This window comes from Electrona antarctica (genome assembly GCF_951216825.1).
Source record: "Electrona antarctica genome assembly, chromosome: 2".
Taxonomy (NCBI): Eukaryota; Metazoa; Chordata; class Actinopteri; order Myctophiformes; family Myctophidae; genus Electrona; species Electrona antarctica.
Genome location: NC_136807.1, coordinates 30,051,016 through 30,073,515, shown reverse-complemented (window position 1 = coordinate 30,073,515; position 22,500 = coordinate 30,051,016). Strand labels below are relative to the sequence as shown.

The window sequence follows — 22,500 nt, the reverse complement described above, 5'->3', positions numbered from 1 at the left end:
CCCCGCCCCAACCCCTCCCGACCCCCAATATAAATTGACTGCTACAATAACCTTAAACCATTTTGGGCGGGAACCCCTTTTGGTGTTTTAAGCATTGTTATAATTTAGCTATTGAAAAATAGCAGATCTACAAGCTCATAGCGCGCCACCGAGTGGCGCGCTACGAGCTTGTAGGTCTGCTATTTTTGAAAAATCGTGAAAATAAAATGTAAAAAAAAAATCTTTTTTTTTTTTTTTTTTTTTTTTGAAAATAATTTGGGGACCCCCTAAAATAATTTGGCGACCCCCCGAGGGGTCGCGACCCACGGGTTGAGAACCCCTGATCTATAGGACTTTAGATGGACATGCAGAGTAAGTAAGTGCGTGTGTGCAAACTGTGCATGCAGTATACACTATCTGCTGTTGACTGGTGAGATGTGAGAAAAACTTGGAGGTTTTCTACAGGCTTTTCCTATTAGTGCCTGAGTGTCTCCAGTGACGCTGCAGTTTTGATGGCTTCATTGTCAGGCATTCTAACAACGGCAATTCATGCAGCAGCCGTTGCAATTGGTACGACCAGACCTGTGCCTGTCGTCCCGTCGGGCACCAGCCTACTGGAAAGACGCCAGTTGGGAACGACCAGTACCATTATACATAGCTGTTTGACAAAGATCTGCTTCGCTTCTATAAAATAGGGATTCAATAGCAGGATGAGAATGTGAAGGAACATTAATTCTCACGCAAGGAGAGGTGTGTGTGTGTGTGTGTGTGTGTGTGTGTGTGTGTGTGTGTGTGTGTGTGTGTGTGTGTGTGTGTGTGTGTGTGTGTGTGTGTGTGTGTGTGTGTGGTGGGGGGGGGGGGGGTTACAGGAAGGGCCTCTAATGATCTTGTGTTGTGTTGTGTTGTGTTGTGTTGTGTTGTGTTGTGTTGTGTTGTGTTGTGTTGTGTTGTGTTGTGTTGTGTTGTGTTGGCAATGCATGTAATAAATACTGTATGAAGTTAATTTCCCTTCCGCTAATGGAATTAGCAGGATCAATGTAATTACATTAATCAAGATCCAGGAAGTGCATGGAGTCTCTTAGAATCTACTGGTATTGACAGGGACACACATTGTCGCCCCATTCATCATTCATTCGTCATTGTCAACGGTAATGTGTCATTGAAGGAACACAATATTATTTCCCCCCCCATCAACAATTACATCCATCAGACATGTTTAGCCTTGTTTCAGTTTTTATACTTTTTTTTTTTTTTACTACTTTTTGTTAACATTTCCCATACAAACAGTACAATTTAAACAAAATAAGAATGATAAAGTCATATAGATTGAACAGTTCCAGTTTGTTTTTCAATGTTTATAGCCCAGATGAATGTGCCTATGCTTCCCTGTGAGCTCTGCATCTCCTATAGACTCCTGCTACACAGTACACACCATGGCCTAGAGATATGACTTTATTACAACTCCCCCAGTCTGTCCCACCTATGCCCCTTCACTCACACACACACACACACACACACACACACACACACACACACACACACACACACACACACACACACACACACACACACACACACACACACACACACACACACACACACACACACACACACACACACACTTCATAGCATTCTTATGACACTACTCGGCAGGCTCCCCCTGGGTTTGGATCGGCATTAAATTAAACTGTAAATCATCTTACCAAAAGACACAAGAGTTACGTCTGGGTCAAGGGCAGCAGTCCCAGGCTCTTTAATAGGAGATGAGAGGGACTTTATGAGGGAGATTATTAAGAGCTTTACCAACAGCCTTTGGCTGGACCCCTGGAGGGTGGCCCGGGTGACCCTGTGGATCATAAGGATGAACAAGAAACGAAGATGTCCTCAAATACATTAAAAAATAATGTGCAGTGAAATTGGACGAAAGATATTCGGCAAGGGACTCTGGGAGGTGGGGACCGGTGGTGAAGAGGGAGAATGAGTTGTTTCTTGGTGTTATGAGATGAGGTCCTTCTAACAGAAGGGAAGGGCGCTAGACAGATGATGTTGGCACTTGGCAGCCAATATGGATGGAACGACGGAGATGCAGATATGCAGGAGGATCAGCACAGGAGGAATCAGACAGGCACGCAGTCGAAAAAAGAGAGACAGTCAGGTATAGAGCTTGAAATCTGTGTCTCCTCCATAATGATTGCATGTCTGCCAGTGGCATGGGGCCTAACAAAAGAAAACCAGATTCATCACAAAGAAACAACATTTAGTGGAATTGGGAGGAAAGAGTAATTGCTTGGGAAAAAGTCCTTAGGCATGAGATAGAATTGAATCGCACCTCCTCTGGATGCCAGGCATCGGATGTAAAATTCCAATCTCACTTAATGTGTTTTTTTCCATTTTGCCGCCTTTGCCTCTTTCTGTCCTTGAGGTAAAATGGGAGACAAATTGAAATCGAGGCCTGTACCAGAATAATATGATCCGATTTAGTTTGTCATTTACTATGAAAGACCTCCATCGGAATCTCACCATGGAAGTGTAATGCAAGCCCCCCCCCCCCCCCACCCCCCACACACGCACGCACGCACGCACGCACGCACGCACGCACGCACGCACGCACGCACGCACGCACGCACGCACGCACGCACGCACGCACGCACGCACGCACGCACGCACGCACACACACACACACACACACACACACACACACACACACACAGTGAAAAAGAAGTGGGAGAGAGGAATCAAAACGCGAATTGGAAGTATACGCATCATCACAGTGCATGTTGCGCATAATGAAATTCCGCGTCGAGCAATGAAAAGCATCTTGAGATGAAACCACCGCTAACATAACGAGTTTAGGACCAGATAAAAAGTTGCAGATATTTTTTATACTGCTTATTTTAACTTTGTAGACTCCTTCATTGATGCTCCCCAGCCCCTACTCTGTGATCCTATATATTTGCTCCTCATTTTCAGGAGAAAAGAACATTTGGTCCTAACATTCTTGTAAAGCTGTAAATGTCCCACATTGCTCATAAAAGCACAGCTTGTGCTCAGGCCTGGCAGAACGGCACACAGGGGACAGCGGTCAGTCAGTACTCAGTGGTGCATTTGAGGCCACGGAAAGAGCTTCATTATAGAACATTACTCCTTGAGGTCGTTTCAGCCTTCAATGTCACTGGCTGTGCACAGGACTTAGTGTAAAGCCAGTGGGGATGTTGGTGCATGTCCAGGTTGTCAATAACCTTTTCCCCATGACCTCCCCCCAGACTTCTGAAAGGTTAGTGGACACCGGCCCCGTGAAGCTGGCTCTGATCCAGGTTCTGCATGTGTTCTCAACCATATCGGTAAAAAAAAGACAGGTTTGCTGCCTGGGGGTCTGTAAAGCAAAGCGAACAGCTGTCATCTGCACTGTATGTTGCTCTTCAAAAATATTAACATGTTCATCAACTAGAAACATGCAATACTGTATAATCATGCACACATACACAAAAGTACAGATGCACACGCACGCACGCACGCACGCACGCACGCACGCACGCACGCACGCACGCACGCACGCACGCACGCACGCACGCACGCACGCACGCACACACACACACACACACACACACACACACACACACACACACACACACACACACACACACACACACACACACACACTCTTCCTAGGTTCATTTTTCAAGATGACAGCTGGACACAGACTAGGGTGGAGTTTGCCAAACCAAATCCCTCGCTCGTTTAGTAGCAGCCAGAACATCCTGAGAAACATTCAGACACATTCAGTCCTGCAGTCAGTGTGTGTGTGTGTGTGTGTGTGTGTGTGTGTGTGTGTGTGTGTGTGCGCGCGCGCGGTGCGTGCGTGCGTGCGTGCGTGCGTGCGTGCGTGCGTGCGTGCGTGCGTGCGTGCGTGCGCGTGTCTTTCCTAACACACAGCAGCAGCAAGGCACACCCTCCAGCTTGCCAGTCTTTGGCATGGGCATCAAACATTCACACACTGATGCTGGAGGAAACAATGCAAGGCACCAACCAGCACATCGGGAGCAATTAGGGGTTCAGTGTGTTGCTCAAGGACACTTCGACATTAACTCTGGGGGAGCCCGGGTTCTAACTGGGAACCTTGCGGTTTCCAGTCACTCTACCCCTGAGCCACATGCACCTCTCCTCACCTCTCCTCTGCCCCCCCCCCCCCCCCCCCCCCCCCCCTCTCAAGGTGTTGTTCCCAGTGGGCTGAAAGGGCTGCTGTAGCCTACGCATACAGTACACGATTATGCTCTCAGAACCGCCCCACCAGCTGTGGTGGGAAGGTTCAACCACAGGATGATGCAACAGGATGTTGGTAAGACTAGACCGATGGAGGCAACGTGATACAGATTGAGGCGGGCAGCGTTCGATCAAGCCAAGGCCACAATGTGCGGTCAGGATAGATGATTCCGTCCCCTCTGCTCCACTTTGCAACAAAGATTTATCTTGCCAGGTCAGTGTCCAATCAGAGTCCTCAACAACCCTGGACGCTGTCCCATACTCCCATTGGTCGCCACTTCCTGTTTCTAGACAGCAGGGCTCACATCCCATTACAGAGTTCTGCTGAGGCAGTCAATTTAAAGCCACTTTGCTTACCACCCTCCTCTCTTTCTCCTCTCACTCTTCCCCCCCTGTACTGTACTCCCTCCAGTCTGCATTTCTCCCCCTGGCTGCAGCGTGCTCATGGATCTTGAATTTGAGCACGAGAACAGAGGGAACCCAGGAAGAGAGGGAGGGTGTGGGAAGATGGACATCATGTAAATGCACATACAGTAGGCCAGTGATTCCCAACCTGTGTGCCGCGGCACTTTAGTGTGCCGTTTGATATGTCCAGGTGTGCCGTCTGATTTGACAGAAAGTAACACTAACCCTCCCCCGAAAGCAATATTATTGTTACTGGGCTGCAGGCTTCCTATTGTTGCATTGTTGTTGTTGTCACACGTCTAACCATTAGACGTGCGATAACAACAACGACGGAACAATAGACTCTAACAAACGACCCTCGGCCATTGAAATGTTAATGCTAAAGAGATGCATCCAGAAGACGCTACATTTCGCTCCCTCCAGAAAGACTGGAGCGCGCAGAGCGCATATGCACGTAGACAGCAGACACATAGGCTACAGTCCTACATGTCCCGACCCAAACACTGAGGAGGTAAAGTAAACGTGACGTTGTTGTGATTAAACATAATGTGCCACGAAAAATAGCTGTCCAAAATAGCTGTCCAAGTGTCCAAGTGTCCATACATGATTTTTGTCCAAGTGTCCATACATTAATACGGAGCCCCTGAATGGCCATGCATTCAAAATATATTTTATCTTGTATATATACTTAATATATTTTAAGTTATATCTTGTACGTACAAGTTATATCTTGTATGTACAAGATAATATATTGTACGGACAAGATGCCCTAAATAAGACCAAAAGACACAACATCATACCAGTCATCCATTTTGAGAGGACACAACGTTCAGCATCAAAGCAGAACAAAGATCCGTCTTAACATTGACGGCCAGTAAAATTACATCATTTAGTTAGTGTTTTGAGTGATTACACTAGAGGGCGCTGTAGCGCCCAAATCCTAAATTTGTGGCACTACTGGTTGCCGACAGTCGGGTTGTATAGTTAAGACGTGTGCTCCAGGAAGTGATGTCCAGATGTGCGTAGAGTTGGTATAATGAGGATTTATTATCTGTCTCTGCAGGCCTAATCACTACAGCATACATATAAATAAATGCAATAAACGTACATGATCCAAACAGCCTCCTAAACACAGTCTGAAAACTGTTTGCCTCTTGTCAGCAACACCTGCTGCATGATTGAGACCTGATTAAATACCCTTCCAACCTTCACATTGACCACACCCCTCAGTGGACATCATTGGCCACAATTAGGAGACTCAAATGGCGCTTACAGGCGCTCTTCATCAAACCTATGAATGATACTATGACGTGAACTCACGTGATCCAAACAAACTCCAGCCCGTCCGATCCAACACTAAAGGATTTAAAAAAATCTCTGATTTATTTTCCCAGATTGCCTTATTGGCCATATTCAAAAAAATATAACTACAAAAAAGTAGTTATATTTTACATATTAAATCCCAGTTTATAGGCATTTTAGCTGATTTAAAATGTAGCCACTGTGGACACCATCTTGAAAACGATGCCTTTCTGGTTGTTCGTTTTTCATAAAGGTTTCCTAAACGTTTTCCTAAAAGTTTTTCCTAGATACGAATACCTATACGTATCTAATATTTGAGTCTGTATCATGCAGACTATTAGGGGGCCCTAGTCCTATAGCCCAACACGTTTGCACAGCTTTTTGACCTTATACCCATATAACACCACGCCAAAATTCTAAAACTTGTCACCAAAAGGCCAAATCTTGGTAATTTCTTACAAGTTCGCCCCCAGCTAGCCGGACGATAGAGGTTTGGCCAGTACCTCTGTATCTCTGCTTGCCTGTACAGCTTCACCACTAGCTTGACATTTAGTTGACATTTAGTTTGACATTTAGTTTGACATTTAGTTTGACATTTAGTTTGACATTGAAATTTAGTTTGACATTTAGTTTGACATTTAGTTTGACATTTAGTTTGACATTGACATTTAGTTTGAGATTGACATTTAGTTTGACAATAAGTTTGACATTTAGTTTGACATTTAGTTTGACAATTAGTTTGTCAAATTAGTTTGACATTTAGTTTGACAATTAGTTTGACATTAATTTAGTTTGACATTCATTTAGTTTGACATTCATTTAGTTTGACATTCATTTAGTTTGACATTCATTTAGTTTGACATTTAGTTTAGACATTCAGTTTGACATTTAGTTTGACATTTAGTTTAGACATTCAGTTTGACATTTAGTTTGATGTTTAGTTTACATTTAGTTTGACATTTAATTTGACATTGACATTTAGTTTGACATTGACATTTAGTTTGACATTTAGTTTGACATTGACATTTAGTTTGACATTGACATTTAGTTTACATTTACTATATTATAGTGTTAAAGCAACATCTCTCTCTGCTTGTTTATTTGGAACACCTTGCTCTGTTTGTTTAGGGCCCTCAAGCTGTGGTGGGCCCAGCTATTTCTATAGCTTTCAGATCTTTAGGTGTTTGCTGTGACTTTGCTGTCTGCTGCAAGTGGCAGTGGCTTAGTTCATAAGCGTGATTTATTTCTACGAACGCTTTAAGACATAGACCCGCCCTTGGTGACGCCCCGCACGGCCCGCCTGCCTCTGATTGGCCGCGAACCCTCTTGGCTAGCTATGCTGCTGCTGTCAGAAGAAGAGTAGAGTAAGTAGGGAGAGACGCAGGGAGAAGCTTAGCGATAATAATATTAAAACGTTAGCGATTTAGCTTTTAGATTTTGATGTAATGTGTTATGAGTCTTTATGACAAAGTCAACAGTATCCATAGGAAAGCACGCTAGAGATGTCAACATAAACATGAAACATTATTGTACTGTAAAAAGGGACTTTGTTATACTATTCCCTTCAGCTTTATCCTTTGTAGTATTAGACCGAATACGGACACACTGTATTTATTAGAACACCCAACATTGTGATCAAATCACAATTCGATCAAAGCAAACCGCGTAAACAATATTAGTAAATACGGACACACGCTAATCACCACAAACACTTTCTTTTATTAGAACACCCAGATCGAATCACAATTCATTCAATCAAAGCAAACCGCATAAACAATATTCGTTTGCCTTTAATTCTGGAGCGTCATCTGTGCCTTTAGAATACTACGCCTATCGCCTGTCATCATCTGTCACAGGGCGCCGCCATCTCTGACTGTTTCTGACATTGACAACAACGAGCTCTAGCCTCTGGCCAATCAGACGCGCGGGGCGTCACCAAGGGCGGGTCTATGTCTTAAAGCGTTCATGGAAAGAAATCACGCAGTTCATAACAGTCACTCACTCCCTGTACTTAGTCTGTATCTACTGTACATTCTGTGCATTTGGGCCACGCAAATTCCAAACAGGACCATGTTCCTGCTATTTCAAACCACTCTTGTTGAAGTTCCCCCAGAAGATTTTGTCCAAATACAGTTACCGGTAAGTGCCGACTAGGACTTTAGCCCCCTCTGGTGGAGGCTTAGTCCCCCCTAAGCCTCCCCCCACCGCCCCTACAGAAAATACATCTTAAATATATACTGAAACCAGAAAGAATTAAAACAAAGTTTATGCATGTACTGTACTACTGTATGTGTACTATGTAAACTGTTAATTCCCATTTTCCAACCATTCAGTTGCAAAAAAATAAATAATAATTATAATCTGGGGATTAATTTGGGGAATAATTTGGCGACCCCCCAAGGGGTCGCGACCCCAGGTTGAGAACCCCACAGTGGTGTGTAGAAGTGTGTTCTCATCCGTTCTCTTCAGCTCCTCGGCCCTGTTTCCCCTGGAGAACCAGTATCATGATCATTTTCCATTTGAACCAGTTTTGCCAGGCAGAGTGGAGCTAAGCTCGCTGATAAGATCTCCTTAAGACCTAGACAAGCTGTCAGTAATGAAGAGAATTGCTTTGATCCGTCGACAAATAGGTTTCTGCTGCTTGGTGATACAGTCACTCTCACTCTCTCTGCCCCCCCTTCTCTCTCTCTGCTCCACGTGCACATGGCCACGCATGTTCTCTCTCTCTCTCTCTCTCTCTCTCTCTCTCTCTCTCTCTCTCTCTCTCTCTCTCTCTCTCTCTCTCTCTCTCCACATTATATCAAGACAATGGAAAGTGTATCAGAGCAAGAGAGGGAGAAGTGGAAGATGAAAAGTGCTTTGATTATCATGGCTCTTGAAAGTGAATTCCTTCCTCATTTTTTACCAAATGAAGTGCAGTGGATGATTAAGTGTGTGTGTGTGTGTGTGTGTGTGTGTGTGTGTGTGTGTGTTGGGGGGGGATCTTCCTTCTGCTCAGTAAAACCTAAAGTGCTGTACAGTTATGAGAGTCTTCCCATGCTTTATTGATGGGTCTGTCATCAATCTGCGCCTCCACTGACGTCACGCGTGCGTGCGTGCGTGCGTGCGTGCGTGCGTGCGTGCGTGTTCGCACATGCATCTCATTACATACATTATTAATGATCAGGACGTGGCATGGCATCACACGACTTCACATGAATGCTGAGCTGTGTGAACGAGGCAGAGTGTGTTCAGCACCAGGGGGTCTCTAAATCATTGCTTGGCATCGACACAAATCTCAGAGCGTGGAAAAGTGTCGTCGTTATACCTGCCAGCGTGGCCACCTGCGTTTGGTGTGGCCTTCAGTGTTTCACTGTGACTACATGAACATTGTGGGAGGGAGAGGTAATTAGTTGGGATGACTGTGAAAACCCACAGCTCAGTCTCTCCCCCTCCAGCAGGAAGTCTTGGAAGCAGGTAGGAAACCAAACCAGGGGGCGGGGAAATGCCCAAAAGGAATTATGGAGATCCATCTCTAACTAACTGGTGAAGATGTATACAACACTGCCAGGGCAAAGTGATTTAAATTCTCATGCATGGCTTCTGTCCACACAGAACAACCTGAAACGATGGAGAGGAAAGGAGTCGAAAGAGAGGAGGACACTGTTAGTCAGTGTACTGTACAAGTGTAATGACTCCTCCTTGCATATCCCAGGGCGTACCTGATGCCCTGAGAATGGTACTGTAGATCAGGGGTCTGCGACCTTTTTTAAATTAAGTGCCATGTTTTTATTTTCTAGATTGTCAGTGTGCCATATCAACATTAATTAATTTTAATGACACCACGTTAAAAAATCCAACATATTTTGATTGTCCACAAATATAAAGTTTTTCCTTATTTTTAAATATTTTCTTTCACGTTGTTATAATGATCATTAGACTCAGAGCAATAACAGAGTTCAGTTTTAATGAATGTAGAGTGTAGGATGTAATTTACACACAAATGTGAGGGACTTCATTTATTTGACTGCATTTTTTTAAATGCAGTTTATTTAAAACCAAAAATTCTCTCTCACACTTGCCAGTGTGCCAGTGATCACCCTCCTTTGTGCCAATGTTGGCACTGGTGCCTAAGGTTGCCTACCCCTGCTGTAGATACACTGGTGCCTATAGTTGCCTACCCCTGCTGTAGACACACTGGTGCCTAAGGTTGCCTACCCCTGCTGTAGATACACTGGTGCCTAAGGTTGCCTACCCCTGCTGTAGATACACTGGTGCCTAAGGTTGCCTACCCCTGCTGTAGATACACTGGTGCCTAAGGTTGCCTCCCCCTGCTGTAGATGGACTCATGGTGTTTTAGAGGAGGGTCATAGCGGTAGATGGACTCATGAGTGCTGCCCCCTGGAGCAGTGGTGGAATGTAACTAAGTACATTATTTACAATCCCATACTTTTACTACTCCACTACATCTCGGATAAAAAAAAATAAAAAAAAGATTTTTATACATTTCTGTTCCATAACTTGAAATGGGCCATTCTGCATAATGAGTACATTTACTTTTGGTACTTGAAGTACATCTCGATTCCAATACTTTTGTACTTTCAATCAAGCACATTTTGAATTGCAGTATTGATACTTTTACGTTAAGTACTAAGTTTAAGTACTAAGTAAAACATGTGAGTACTTTTACCACCACTGCCCTAGAGGAGGGTCATAGTGGTAGTTGGAGTCAGTGTCGCCCCCTAGAGGAGGGTCATATTGGTGCAGTGATATTTCGTGTTTCTGTTTAATGAGGTAAGTGTTCTTTCAAGTAATAACCATCGACGCCTGGAGCTCGTTAATTACCATAGCTGTCAGTTGTAATTCAGAGAGATATGAGCACAGTTCTCTGAAGAATACCCCCCCCCCCCGTTCCCCGAGGACAACACACACACATAGGCCTACAGATGAGTAGCATGCAGCATGGGCACGGTGTGATGGCAGTGCATTGCATGGCATCTGATTACGTGTGTTTTTACACACACCACCCCCCTCCACCCCTCTGGTGGTGTTTGTTAAACTGTGCATGTACTGCACAATACTGTGCTGGTGGGGAAATCTCCTCTGCCAAGCTTGAGGAGCCGGATATAACATGGCGCCACTTCTCCATTGAACTTCAATGGACGTTCCTGCATTCATAGTACTGGATATTAACACAGATCAGGATGGAGGAGAGTGATGAGGATGGAGAAGTGATGACGATGATGGTGATGATGAGGAAGGTGATGATGACAGCTTGTTATTCCACTGCTAGGAGCAGCCAAGATGACACTTGTCTAATATCGTATACCCTTCCCTTGTCCTTGTTAGTTGCTCAAGCTATTTTCTTGGCAGGGCAGATTTTCCTGGTGTGTCAAAAGTGTGGCTAAATTGGTTCCATGAGAGGAAGATGGAGACAGCTTTGGACAGTGTCAGAGTGTTTAGGTGCACTCATGGCTCTGTCCTGAAATAGTCCCTGATTAGAAGAGAGAAGCTGGCAGCTATATGTGCACACTCACTCACACATGGAGCATTTTGGTGTGGGTGCATGCTGTGTGTGCAGGCGAATGGGAGTAATTTTGAAAGAGTGGTTTCATTGGCTGTCATGTTGATAATGGAAGGAGATGGAGGGTGGTTAGATACATTTTGGACATAAAAATGATGCATCGCCTCAGTGTAAGTCACAGGCCTGGCACTGAGCTTAGTACATATAGCTCTTTATCTGGCGAGATAACCTGAATGAAGATGATTCCATGGACGTACATTATCGGCTCTAGTGTGTGTGTGTGTGTGTGCGCTCGTGCGTGCGTGCGTGCGTGCGTGCGTGCGTGCGTGGTTACACACGCTGGAATTAAACATAATGGAAAGGTATTGCTGCAATGTGATAATTGTATATTATTAATATACAACTATCACATTGCAGCAATACCGGTTTGGCTGGCCTGATTATGAGATGAGGAACCGGGCTAGATGGGACGGTTCAAATGACGTACCGTAGTCGTAGGCAATCACTGATTGGTTAAATTACACACGCGGAAGGGGTTGTGTTTAGGCAGAAATTATGCAAGCAGTCTTTCCATGGGATCACAGTAGCTACACAATACTTTTCGTCTTCGCAGCTTCTCATTTCTATCTATATTCTATATAAGTCAAGTCAATAATCCAGTGGTCAGAGGAGGACACGCTGATGTTAATCACCATTTGGTCCAAACTGATGTGCAAACGGCACTCGGTGGAATAAAAAGTTGTATTCTTTGAGACACACATACGGGTATTTGGGGGTGTTGACGAATCCCCATTCCTTTATGTTTATGGGGTGAAAACAAAACAGCTTACCATTGGAATTGCATTAGGGAACCTATATGTTGTTACATTTTATGGGTTTATTTTGTCATAGCGCAACACATGGTGAAGTATTGTAGTGCAGGTAATTGCAACAACCACCAATGCTGTGAAAAATGAAAATGGGGCCACCAAATATTAAAAACATTTCCGCGATTCTGCCAATAATCATTCTTTGAGACACACAACCAAGTTTTTGCGGGGTCAAACAAAGAATCACGTGCTGTTGATCCCCTCCCCATATTCGCTCATACTAGGACATGACGTATGTGTAGTCAGAAAAATAGGGAAAATAACATTGAAGCCACTTAGCTTTGATGAACACAAATTGACTAGGGCATATATGCAATTCCAAACAGTGCCGAAAGAAAATAAAGAGGATGAAAATCCTATACAAACTAGGAAAGTACTGTACCTATAGTGTGATAAAATAATCATGGAGCTCCAGGTCTCTAATGAACGCATGTTACAGTAATAAACATCTTTCAGTATGTATGGCATCGACAGATGGGATACACTATATGGCCCTAATACTGTGTGTATTTGCATTTGTGTCTGTGTGTACAAGATAGAGAGGGGGAGAGAGTATAGCAGATGTAGAACAATATTATGGAATAATTAGCTTGACAATTGACACATTTACAACATACTGTAATGCACACTGTCAAGCAGTTTGAAGAAAGGCACTGTATAAATGATGAATGCACCTTTTAGCCTTTACACATTTTATAGCTAAATGTGATAATTTCTCTCTCTCTCTCTCTCTCTCTCTCTCTCTCTCTCTCTCTCTCTCTCTCTCTCTCTCTCTCTCTCTCTCTCTCAGATCCGTTCAGACCAGGACAGGGACATATCGATCCGTTACAGCATCACAGGGGTCGGAGCAGACCAGCCACCCAATGAGGTGTTCAGCATCGACCCTCTTGCTGGCAAGATGTATGTTACCAAACCTCTGGATCGAGAGCTGTGCTCGTCGTACCATGTGAGTTATGTCTTTCTGCCTCACTCTGTCGCTCTAAAGGTTCTAACCCAAACTGGAATGTCACGTTTAATGTCAATGTTGCAAATGAACAGAACTCATCTGTAAAACCCCAGCTTTTTGTGAGGTCATAATGTTATTCATAAAATAATGTTATTCATTCACTTATGGTAGATTAATTTCCTCAAGCAAGTGCTGAATGAACTGATAGTCAGCGTGTGCAGGAGCAACTATTTAACACTTTTTAACACCTGAAGTCCTCCCAATCTCCGACGTGGTCCATAATAATCGGGACAACTTAGACTGCTAAACCCCTAGTTTCCCGACTTAAGACATGGTTTTCCGCGGGTACTTTGTGATACGTCAGACGTTTTGATCACGTGACTGGAAGAAAACAACTGACGCTCGCTTCTGGGGGCCGCACGCACGCACGCACGCACGCACGCACACACACACACACACACACACACACACACACACACACACACACACACACACACACACACACACACACACACACACACACACACACACACACACACACACACACTAATATGACCCGTGAGACTGAACCCACAAGCGTTCTTTTGCAACTAATTACTGCATTAATCCCTCACTTTGATGTAAGTGAATTTTAGTTTGTCTGCATCCATTCCTTTGACTTTCCTTTTGTTCTTTCTCTGGGTGTGTTTGTCTCTGTCTCTCTCTTATGTGAACCTAGTTGAACTTACAGTCCCACAGAGCCGACTGGCAGGCTCAGTGTTACAGCAGGAACTGAACAGATTTATACTCAGGAGAGAACCCCCGATCGATGACATGATTTGTTAAGAAAGGTCCAGGCGTGCTGACGACGGTTTAATTTAAACCCAATGTTGGCTGCAGAAGAATAGTGTCCATCTATACAGGGAGCAGGGAGCTATTGAACAGAAAGATCATGATACAGATGTCAACAGGAGCGATGTTGTTCAACGTAGTATACATTTATTGAGCTTATGTCGATCTGATACTATAAATCTCACACTAGACCCTTTGAGCAGAACAATCTTGACCCTCAATTAGAACCCAAGCAGTTAACATTACGTACATATACATGTACTTTAGTTTAAAGTGCATCCTATACACAACATCAATCCACAACAACTGACATGAAATCCCATTGAGTTGAACACTTGATTGAAAGGCTTCTACAATTCCGGGCACTTTCAAAAGTTTGAATTTGACTTTACTTTATTTTGTTTACCTCATACTTCAACTAAGGGCAGAACAAAGTTATGGTACAGTTATCCCTCATTTCTAAACAAATAATAATTTGTAAATTCAAAGGCAGTTGTGCAGAAATGCACATTCTTCAGGGAGGAAATCTTGGAGCCTTGCAGTGTTCCTGGGTCTGCCGTTATCTCCATCACGATGCTGCTTCTGAGCCAAAAGCTCTGGCTGGCACGCTCAGTTTTCTCTCCCTGCCTTTCAAGATAATAACTTTAATGTGGACCCACAATTACATTGTGCCTTCTTTATACGGGGTGGTAATCTCTGACTCTTGACATTATTGAATTAGAGAGCGAGGTCCGCATGCGGGGTGGAGGATGTGGGGGTATATGTATCTGTGTGTGTGTGTGTGTGTGTGTGTGTGTGTGTGTGTGTGTGTGTGTGTGTGTGTGTGTGTGTGTGTGTGTGTGTGTGTGTGTGTGTGTGTGTGTGTGTGTGTGTGTGTGTGTGTGTGTGTGTGTGTGTGTGCGCGTGTGTGTGTGTGTGTGGGGGGGGTTCTGGTTAGAGATAAGGTCCTGGCTCCAACACCATTGTGTGGCATGATGCGATGGCAGTGCACAGATCTTGGGTGAAGGACAAGATCAGACAATGCTCAGGGGGAAAAGTAAAGTCGAATTAACCTTAGAGACCTGAATTTCAGTGAGGTGGATGGTGCAGCAATGGAGAAGAGAACAGCATAGGATAGCAGGCAGAGAGGCGCAGATTGGAAAAGGAACTTCAACCTGTCTGAGGAGAGGAAGGCGAGCGAAAAAAGCTCCTTATTCTATTTCCTGCCACAAGGAAACATGCCTCGTTGTTGGCTGAAGGCTATTTCTGTTATCTAGCTGTCATGGTAGAGGCGGTGCCCAGGTTGTGGTCCTCTCATGAGACACATAAGAGTTCCCCCAGACTCTCTCCTTGCCTAAAATAAAATGAAAAATAATGCATAAATAAAAATACAAAACCTGCTCATGTTAGAAGCGTTCATCCTCATCCCCTTGTACGTACTTCTCCATCCTTCCTAACATGCTTTCACTTCCTCTCCGGTTTCCTTTCTCATCTCCATCCACGTCTGTCTCCTTTATATGCTGCTCACGGCCAACCAGGATGGGGAGAATATACCCCCAGAATCAGATTGAGTGGAGGGGTTCCCAAACATCCGTTCTGTAGACCTGCTGATAGTCATCAGTAGTGGCAGGATGAATGTCCCCCAGCCATGTTGTAGCAGCAGTAGGTTGTAGATATAATCAGAGGTCCAGGGATTCATCCTCAATATGATGTAAACTGAACAGCTCTGTTACTTCTGCTGACAGGTGTGTATTGCACAATGACTTATAATAACTGGTATAGTGAAACACACTACCTCCAGAGAGAGCAAAGAAATGCATTTTTTCCCCTTTTTTATTATCTCTCGGTTTGTGAAAACATTTTCCACATAATCCATTCATATCTTATTATCTTCATGTAAGTTCTCTCTTAACCAATTAGCTGCTCCGGGCGGAACGTTCCATCAGACGGAATCCAACTAGCAACTGCTTCTGGCGTAATGTTCTGTCTGATAAGCTTTATTATTGATATCAAACCGGATCGCTGATTTCTATTTTGTATTATATTATTATTATTTTGGCTTGGCCTTTCCTTCTTTAGCGATCCTAGACCGGGTTGCGCAACCACGATGCCGTCCACCTCCCATTATACAGGCTGACTAAAAAGCTGAATAACTCGAAATCTATGGAGCTCTCCATGGTTTGGATAAAACGCGCGATGTTCGGAGGTCATTGCTGATTATCCGGTGGTCTAGATGGAAACATTGGCGCTTTCTAGAGCAAGGATGGCTTAATTTTAGCTTGCTAGCATTGACGCTATTTATTTAGCATTAACATGGACGCCCAATACAGGATGTGGGTCCAGCGTTTGCAGCATTGAAATGGCCTCGGCAGCGCTCGGCAGTCTGAGGTTGGCTGTGCGCCCAGCAGGTGGCAGTATAAGTGTTAAGAAAAGACAGGAACTTTCAGATTTCACAAGTAGAAAGAATTCTGGACATGTTATTTTCCTTACTTGACCTCAGTATCAATCAGATTCATGTCTGAATGTTGTGTGAAATCCTAGTTGGCGATCCTATTGATCTGGGCAGAGCAGAGCAGAATTTCTGATGGACAGACTGATTGCAGACTGTGTTTATGAAGTCAGAAGGAGGTCGAGAGATTTTTAGGATTCTCTTTCACTAAGAAAGGAAAGAGGCCGCACAGCTCGTAGTCACGATGCCATAAACTTTATTTTTCCAACGTTTCGGCAAACAGGTTGCCTTCTTCAGGGTATGACACACAAGGGGTAAAAACAGATATTTATAAAGATTGGGACAAGGGTGCACTCATCGGGGAGTGTCCTCAATCTGGCCAACACCCAAAGTGGGTAATTGGTTGCTGGCCACAATAACTTTATTTGTACATCATATATAGAAGAGGACACTCCCCGATGAGTGCACCCTTGTCCCAATCTTTATAAATATCTGTTTTTACCCCTTGTGTGTCATACCCTGAAGAAGGCAACCTGTTTGCCGAAACGTTGGAAAAATAAAGTTTATGGCATCGTGACTACGAGCTGTGCGGCCTCTTTCCTTTCTTAGTCAAAGTTTTATCTCCTGCGGTCAGCACCTCCCCACTACTGGTGTGCGCTCCTACCTTTTTGTTTGTAGGATTCTCTTTCAAACATACCATACAAGCACTTTGGACTGAGAGTAGCAACCTGTGATGCAGGAACAAAAACCCAGGTTAAACAGTTTGGGTACAATACCATATACCAGTAAGATGCCCTGAGGGACCTCGCCCTAGGCAAGGTTGCATGCACGCATCCGCCTGGGTGACGGCAGACGGCAGACTGCTGGGCTAGCGCTGCTGCTTTGGCATGGGGGGGTCAGATCAATACATGGAATGAATTCTGTACTGGCCATATATGGAGCGTGTCTTGAGTGTACAGGGTTTGATGAGGTCAGATCAACATATGGAATGTCAGAACAGGTCAGCTCCATACTGTATATGGAGATCTAATGGTTTGAGGTTTGAGGTCAGATGTAGAGTTGCTGACCGGCTCCATGCAGATCTAGGTGATGATCCAGTTTTTTCCATGTATGGTTATCCAGGGTTAGATGAGGTCAGTGTTGTGATCTTCATATGGAGATGGCCATATATGGAGGCGTGATGTCACGAGGCGTGACCATATATGGAGGCGTGGGGTGACAAACTGACAGACAGACGGACGGACGGACGGACGGACGGACGGACGGGAGGTGCAGGTTTTCATAGTACGGTCGCAACAATACCCTTTTTATTAAACACATTGACAAGAAGTACTGTATTGTTTTCAAACCACTGCCAGATTAGCTTCTTCACTGCTGATCAGCTATAGAGAAAACAACACGATACTGGAGGCTCTGTTACACATAGGCTACTATATGGAGGGGTCGGCCTGAGTGCCACATTGATATATCGTTCATTGAATGTCATAAAAGGTTTATTCATTGTTAAAAACCCTTGCAAATTTTACTTAACATTTGATTGTGCTGTGGTGTCTCCAATACTGCCAGTGCAAACACAAACGTGAAATTAAATCCTTAAAGCCTTGAAAGAGACATAAATAGTGTCTCCAGTACATTATGTTGTTCTCTCCTAATAGCTCTCATCTTACTTCCGACTATGTGTGTGTGTGTGTGCGTGTGCGTGTGCGTGTGCATGTGTGTGTGCGTGCGTGCGTGTGCCTCCAGCTACGAGCCCATGCTGTGGACATGAATGGGAACCAGGTGGAGAACCCCATAGACCTCTACATCTATGTCATTGACATGAACGACAACAGACCCGAGTTCAAGAACCAGGTCTACAACGGATCTGTGGACGAAGGCTCCAAGCCAGGTAGTCACAGGATGAATGGATGATGCCTACGCTTTCTTTCTTTCTTTCTTTCTTTCTTTTTTTCTTTCTTCGTGTCGCGCACTGAAAATTTGCCGCTATAGAGCGTCGCAGTCCCGCCCCCTACCAGGGCCCAGGAAATGATTCTCCGTTCATTTTCCTCATAGACATTTCAAAAAGTATTTATTTAAAGACGTTTACGCCGCGGACAAAGCCAACTCGAGTCGTGACAACTCATGACAACAAACACATTTTTGGGGCCGAACAAATAATTAGAAAGAAGAAAAAAACGGCAGGTTACAACACTTTTTTGTTGTTTTTCTTCTTTGTAATTATTTGTTTGTTCCAAAATATTGTGTTTGTTGTCATGAGTTGTCACGACTCGAGTTGGCTTTGTCCGCGGCGTAACCGTCTTTAAATAAATACTAATAGAAATGTCAATGGGAAAAATGCATTGGGAATCATTTCCTGGGCCTGGCGTCGTCATGAAAGGGGCGGGACTGCGACGCTCTATACTACGATCACAACACATTGCTTCATGGGTACTCGACATTTGGGCAAAATGTGGAAGGATGTATACGTACGCAGTGTGTACTGTACTGTACATGAATGCATACTGTAGGCACTATGTAGTATGTAGGCACTATTTAGTAGTAGTAGGCACTTCATGAAATGAAAAGAAAGTTGTAATATGTGTGGATTTTATTTTTAAACACTAATACTTTGCAGTTATGTGCCAAAGTGTGCACATGTTTTATTTCAGTAAATGGATTATCTCTGGTTTTTGTTTTCTGTATCCAAGCAAAAAAGTTTTTAAATATGGCACTTTTGATTATCTGTTGGATGGTGGAGATCTGGTGGAGATTGTATCCAAGGTTTCAAAAAATGACTTCAAGGCTCTGAAATTAATATCAAAGACATTGTGAAAAAACTGTAAAGAGTCATTAAGGGGACATAATCCCATCAGGCACAGCACAGGACGCCCGTACAAAGGGTCCTCATTAAATCCCTGAAGAGTGCAGTTTAATAAAATTACCCAGGCGATGTGTGACGTGCTGCGATTCCAAACCCTTCTCTCTCATGACCCCTCTATCTTTAGGGGGAACAAAGGTGGATAGAAGATTCATAGTGTTTCAACAGGGAATCAAACCAAATGTGCAGCTCCTCTCTTTTCTCGATCCAAAATGCTCTGTTCCAGCCGTCTTGTTTCCTCCTCGTCCCAGAGAGTCCTTTAGAGTTTAGACGACTCGCTCTGGCCGAGTCGTTGACAAATGTTGCTTTGAAATGTAATGAAGTTTGAAATGGGCGCAGCGGTTACAATTATTCTTGGACAGAGGCTGTCACTGGCATGATATCTCTGGCAATTAGACCGGCCGCCAACCCAGTGAGCGGAGAGAGACTGAGAGTTATTTATGGATAACAGACAGAGATTTGTCATAGTGAGTTAAAAAGAAACAGCACAATATATGCCTACTGTATATGTGTGTGTCATACTACTACACTAATTAATTGTACATATAGGATTTGTCCAACTTTTGTGACTGATCAGATGTGGCTACATCGCTGTGACGACACCTTTCAAAACAAATAAACAAGTGATGTACGGCACACCTCATGGAAGAACACATTGCACACAATAAATATCAGTAAAGGCATAGAAACTATGAAGCATCAATTTATTAAAAGATGTTCTGTTAAAATGGCATCTGAGAAGTGATTTAAGCGATTACGCTGATGTTGCTTCTCCTTGTGTTTTCCTTGCTTCCTATACGGTAGGTCGATCTGGATCAAGAGTGTCTGCTGAATGCCTAAATTGTAAATGGTAATCCTCAGGCAGGTCGTTCGGGGGACCTGGGATTTGACCGATTTCCCCACTCTTCCATTCTGTAGGTACATATGTGATGCACATGGCTGCGTTCGATGCTGATGACAACACCACGGCCAATGGCATGGTGCGCTACCGGATTCTGTCCCAGACGCCACACAGCCCTATCCCCAACATGTTCACCATCAACAGTGAGACCGGAGACATCGTGACTGTGGCGGCAGGTCTCGATCGTGAGGTCAGTGCTCCTACTTCTGTTCTCGTCTGTGGTCTATTTAACCAATAGAACACTTGAGGTTGTGTGTTATAACATCACATCAAAGGGAATGAATCCAGAATAGCCTCTTTTTTTTCTAACCGTAAAGTAACGCTCCACCTCGCTAGGCAACCCTCGGCTCCGTGTATTTGACTGTAGCAATGGCCGTGATCTTTAGCTGCGTTTTTCTCGGAATTGAGGAAGGATTGAGGTGATTGAACAGAACGTCGATGTTAGGAGCTCATTAAAAATATGGCGCTATGTCGCGGTTACAGTATTAACACTTAAAGTGAAAGTATCCATCAGGGTTTTCAAAATAAAAGACGCCAGGGGAGGACATTAGACTGAATCATGGGAGGCAGTCAAAGTGTTTTAATATAAACATGACTCAAGTGTTCTATTGCTTTAATATAAGTTAAATATCTCCTTTAAGTTAAAATATATTTTGAATTAAACACTGAGTTAAGTTTTCTTTAAATTAATTATGTTTGCACTGGGTCCGTAATCCGTATATATACGGACCCGCCACTAGAGGATGCTAGCAGACCTTATTAGCCAGGTCTGTATATATACAGACCCCAACGTATAGCCTACTCTGTGTGTATAATGGTTGTGACTCACAGCAGCTTTTAACGTTGGTCCCGTTGCTATGGCAACTCCCCACCGCTCCAGCTATGGGATTGAAAATATAATCACCATTTAAAGCAGTTGAAAGGAGGATTTTCAAGTCCATTAGTCGGAATCCAGGAGAGCTGTCCTTGGTGGATCTTCTGCCATCCAAAGTTCGGATTTAATTTGTGCCTTTGTACCGCGCCGCTTCCGCCATGTAAAAGCTTCTGACGAAAGGTAAACAGTGTGTGCTTGTGCCAATGATACTAAAGTGTGTGTATAGTGTGTCTGTGTGGGGGGCGGGCACACACCGACTCTTAAAGTGAACGCGTATGGTGGCATTGGGAACTTCATGCATGCTAACTGCTAGCCAGCAATAAAATAATTAATTTAGCTCTCTATGTGTGTTGCTAAGCAACTACTAGCTAGACATTAACAAGAGGGGCTGCTTTCATTGCCCACCTGTGTAGTAGGCTACGGTGCCGCACCATATTCAGTGTTCAACTTCAACTTTATTTTGTTTCTGAAGAGCAGTTGGTTTTGTAGCATGAATTGCAATATAAAAACAAACATAAAATCACATTAGTGTAGCTCAAAGTCAGCAGCACTGCATCAATGAACGAACATAATCATCTCAACATCAAGGGGAGCATTGCAGGCCGGGTTGCCTATCCAGGGCTGTGTCAGTCGTGAGGTGCTGCCGCGAGGACATGAATAAGCCATGATCGGGGAAATAGAATTTATACGACAAACATTGCAACTGTTCGCATTTGTGGTGCCGTGCCCCCTATGGGCAGAAGTGAAAGTGGTTTTGGACGTGTGCTCTACTGCTCTACAGCAGTGGTTCCCAAAGTGGGGTCCGGGGACCTCTAGGGGTCCTTGAGGGAGTTCCAGGGGGTCCCCAGCTAAATGATATAGTTTGGAACCAATGGACCCTTATGGGTCTGTAACACTGAGAGTGTACAAATGGAACCAAATGGACCCTAACAGGCCCATTTGGTTCCATTTGTACACTATCAGAGTTAAATTAACATTGATTTTACAATATGAATTGGGGGTCCCAGAGATAGAAATGCCATTAAATGGGGGTCCGTAGACTAATGCATGTCAAACTGGGGGCCCTTGAAATTAAACGGGTTGAGAATCACTGCTACAGCTGTAAAAATCTTCTCAAATGGGGGTCCGCGGGCTAATTAGTGTCAATTTGGGGGTCCTTGACATGAAAAAGTGTGGGAACCACTGCTCTATAGAGGCACCTCGTGTAATGCCATGTTGGGTATGACTGGATGTAATGTTGTGCTCATGACACATCAGAGCATTGAGCGGAGGGGGGAAAAACCTCCACTCGCTCCAGGGGTCTGTTGTCACGCTCTCTCATTCGCTCATGTTCCCTTCCGCTCCG

General features: G+C 44.1%; 1 protein-coding gene across 1 annotated transcript in view; it reads left to right on the top strand.

The window, feature by feature from the left end:
- The window catches only part of LOC306932827 (cadherin-4-like), a gene marked incomplete at its 5' end in the record, with an annotated part of 93,788 nt that overhangs the window by 36,881 nt on the left and 34,407 nt on the right, over positions 1–22,500 (top strand). The window contains 3 exons of the mRNA XM_079514766.1: positions 13,109–13,264; positions 18,267–18,411; positions 20,299–20,471. Coding sequence (XP_079370892.1) covers positions 13,109–13,264; positions 18,267–18,411; positions 20,299–20,471 — 474 coding nt within the window. The remainder of the gene's footprint in view (positions 1–13,108; positions 13,265–18,266; positions 18,412–20,298; positions 20,472–22,500) is intronic.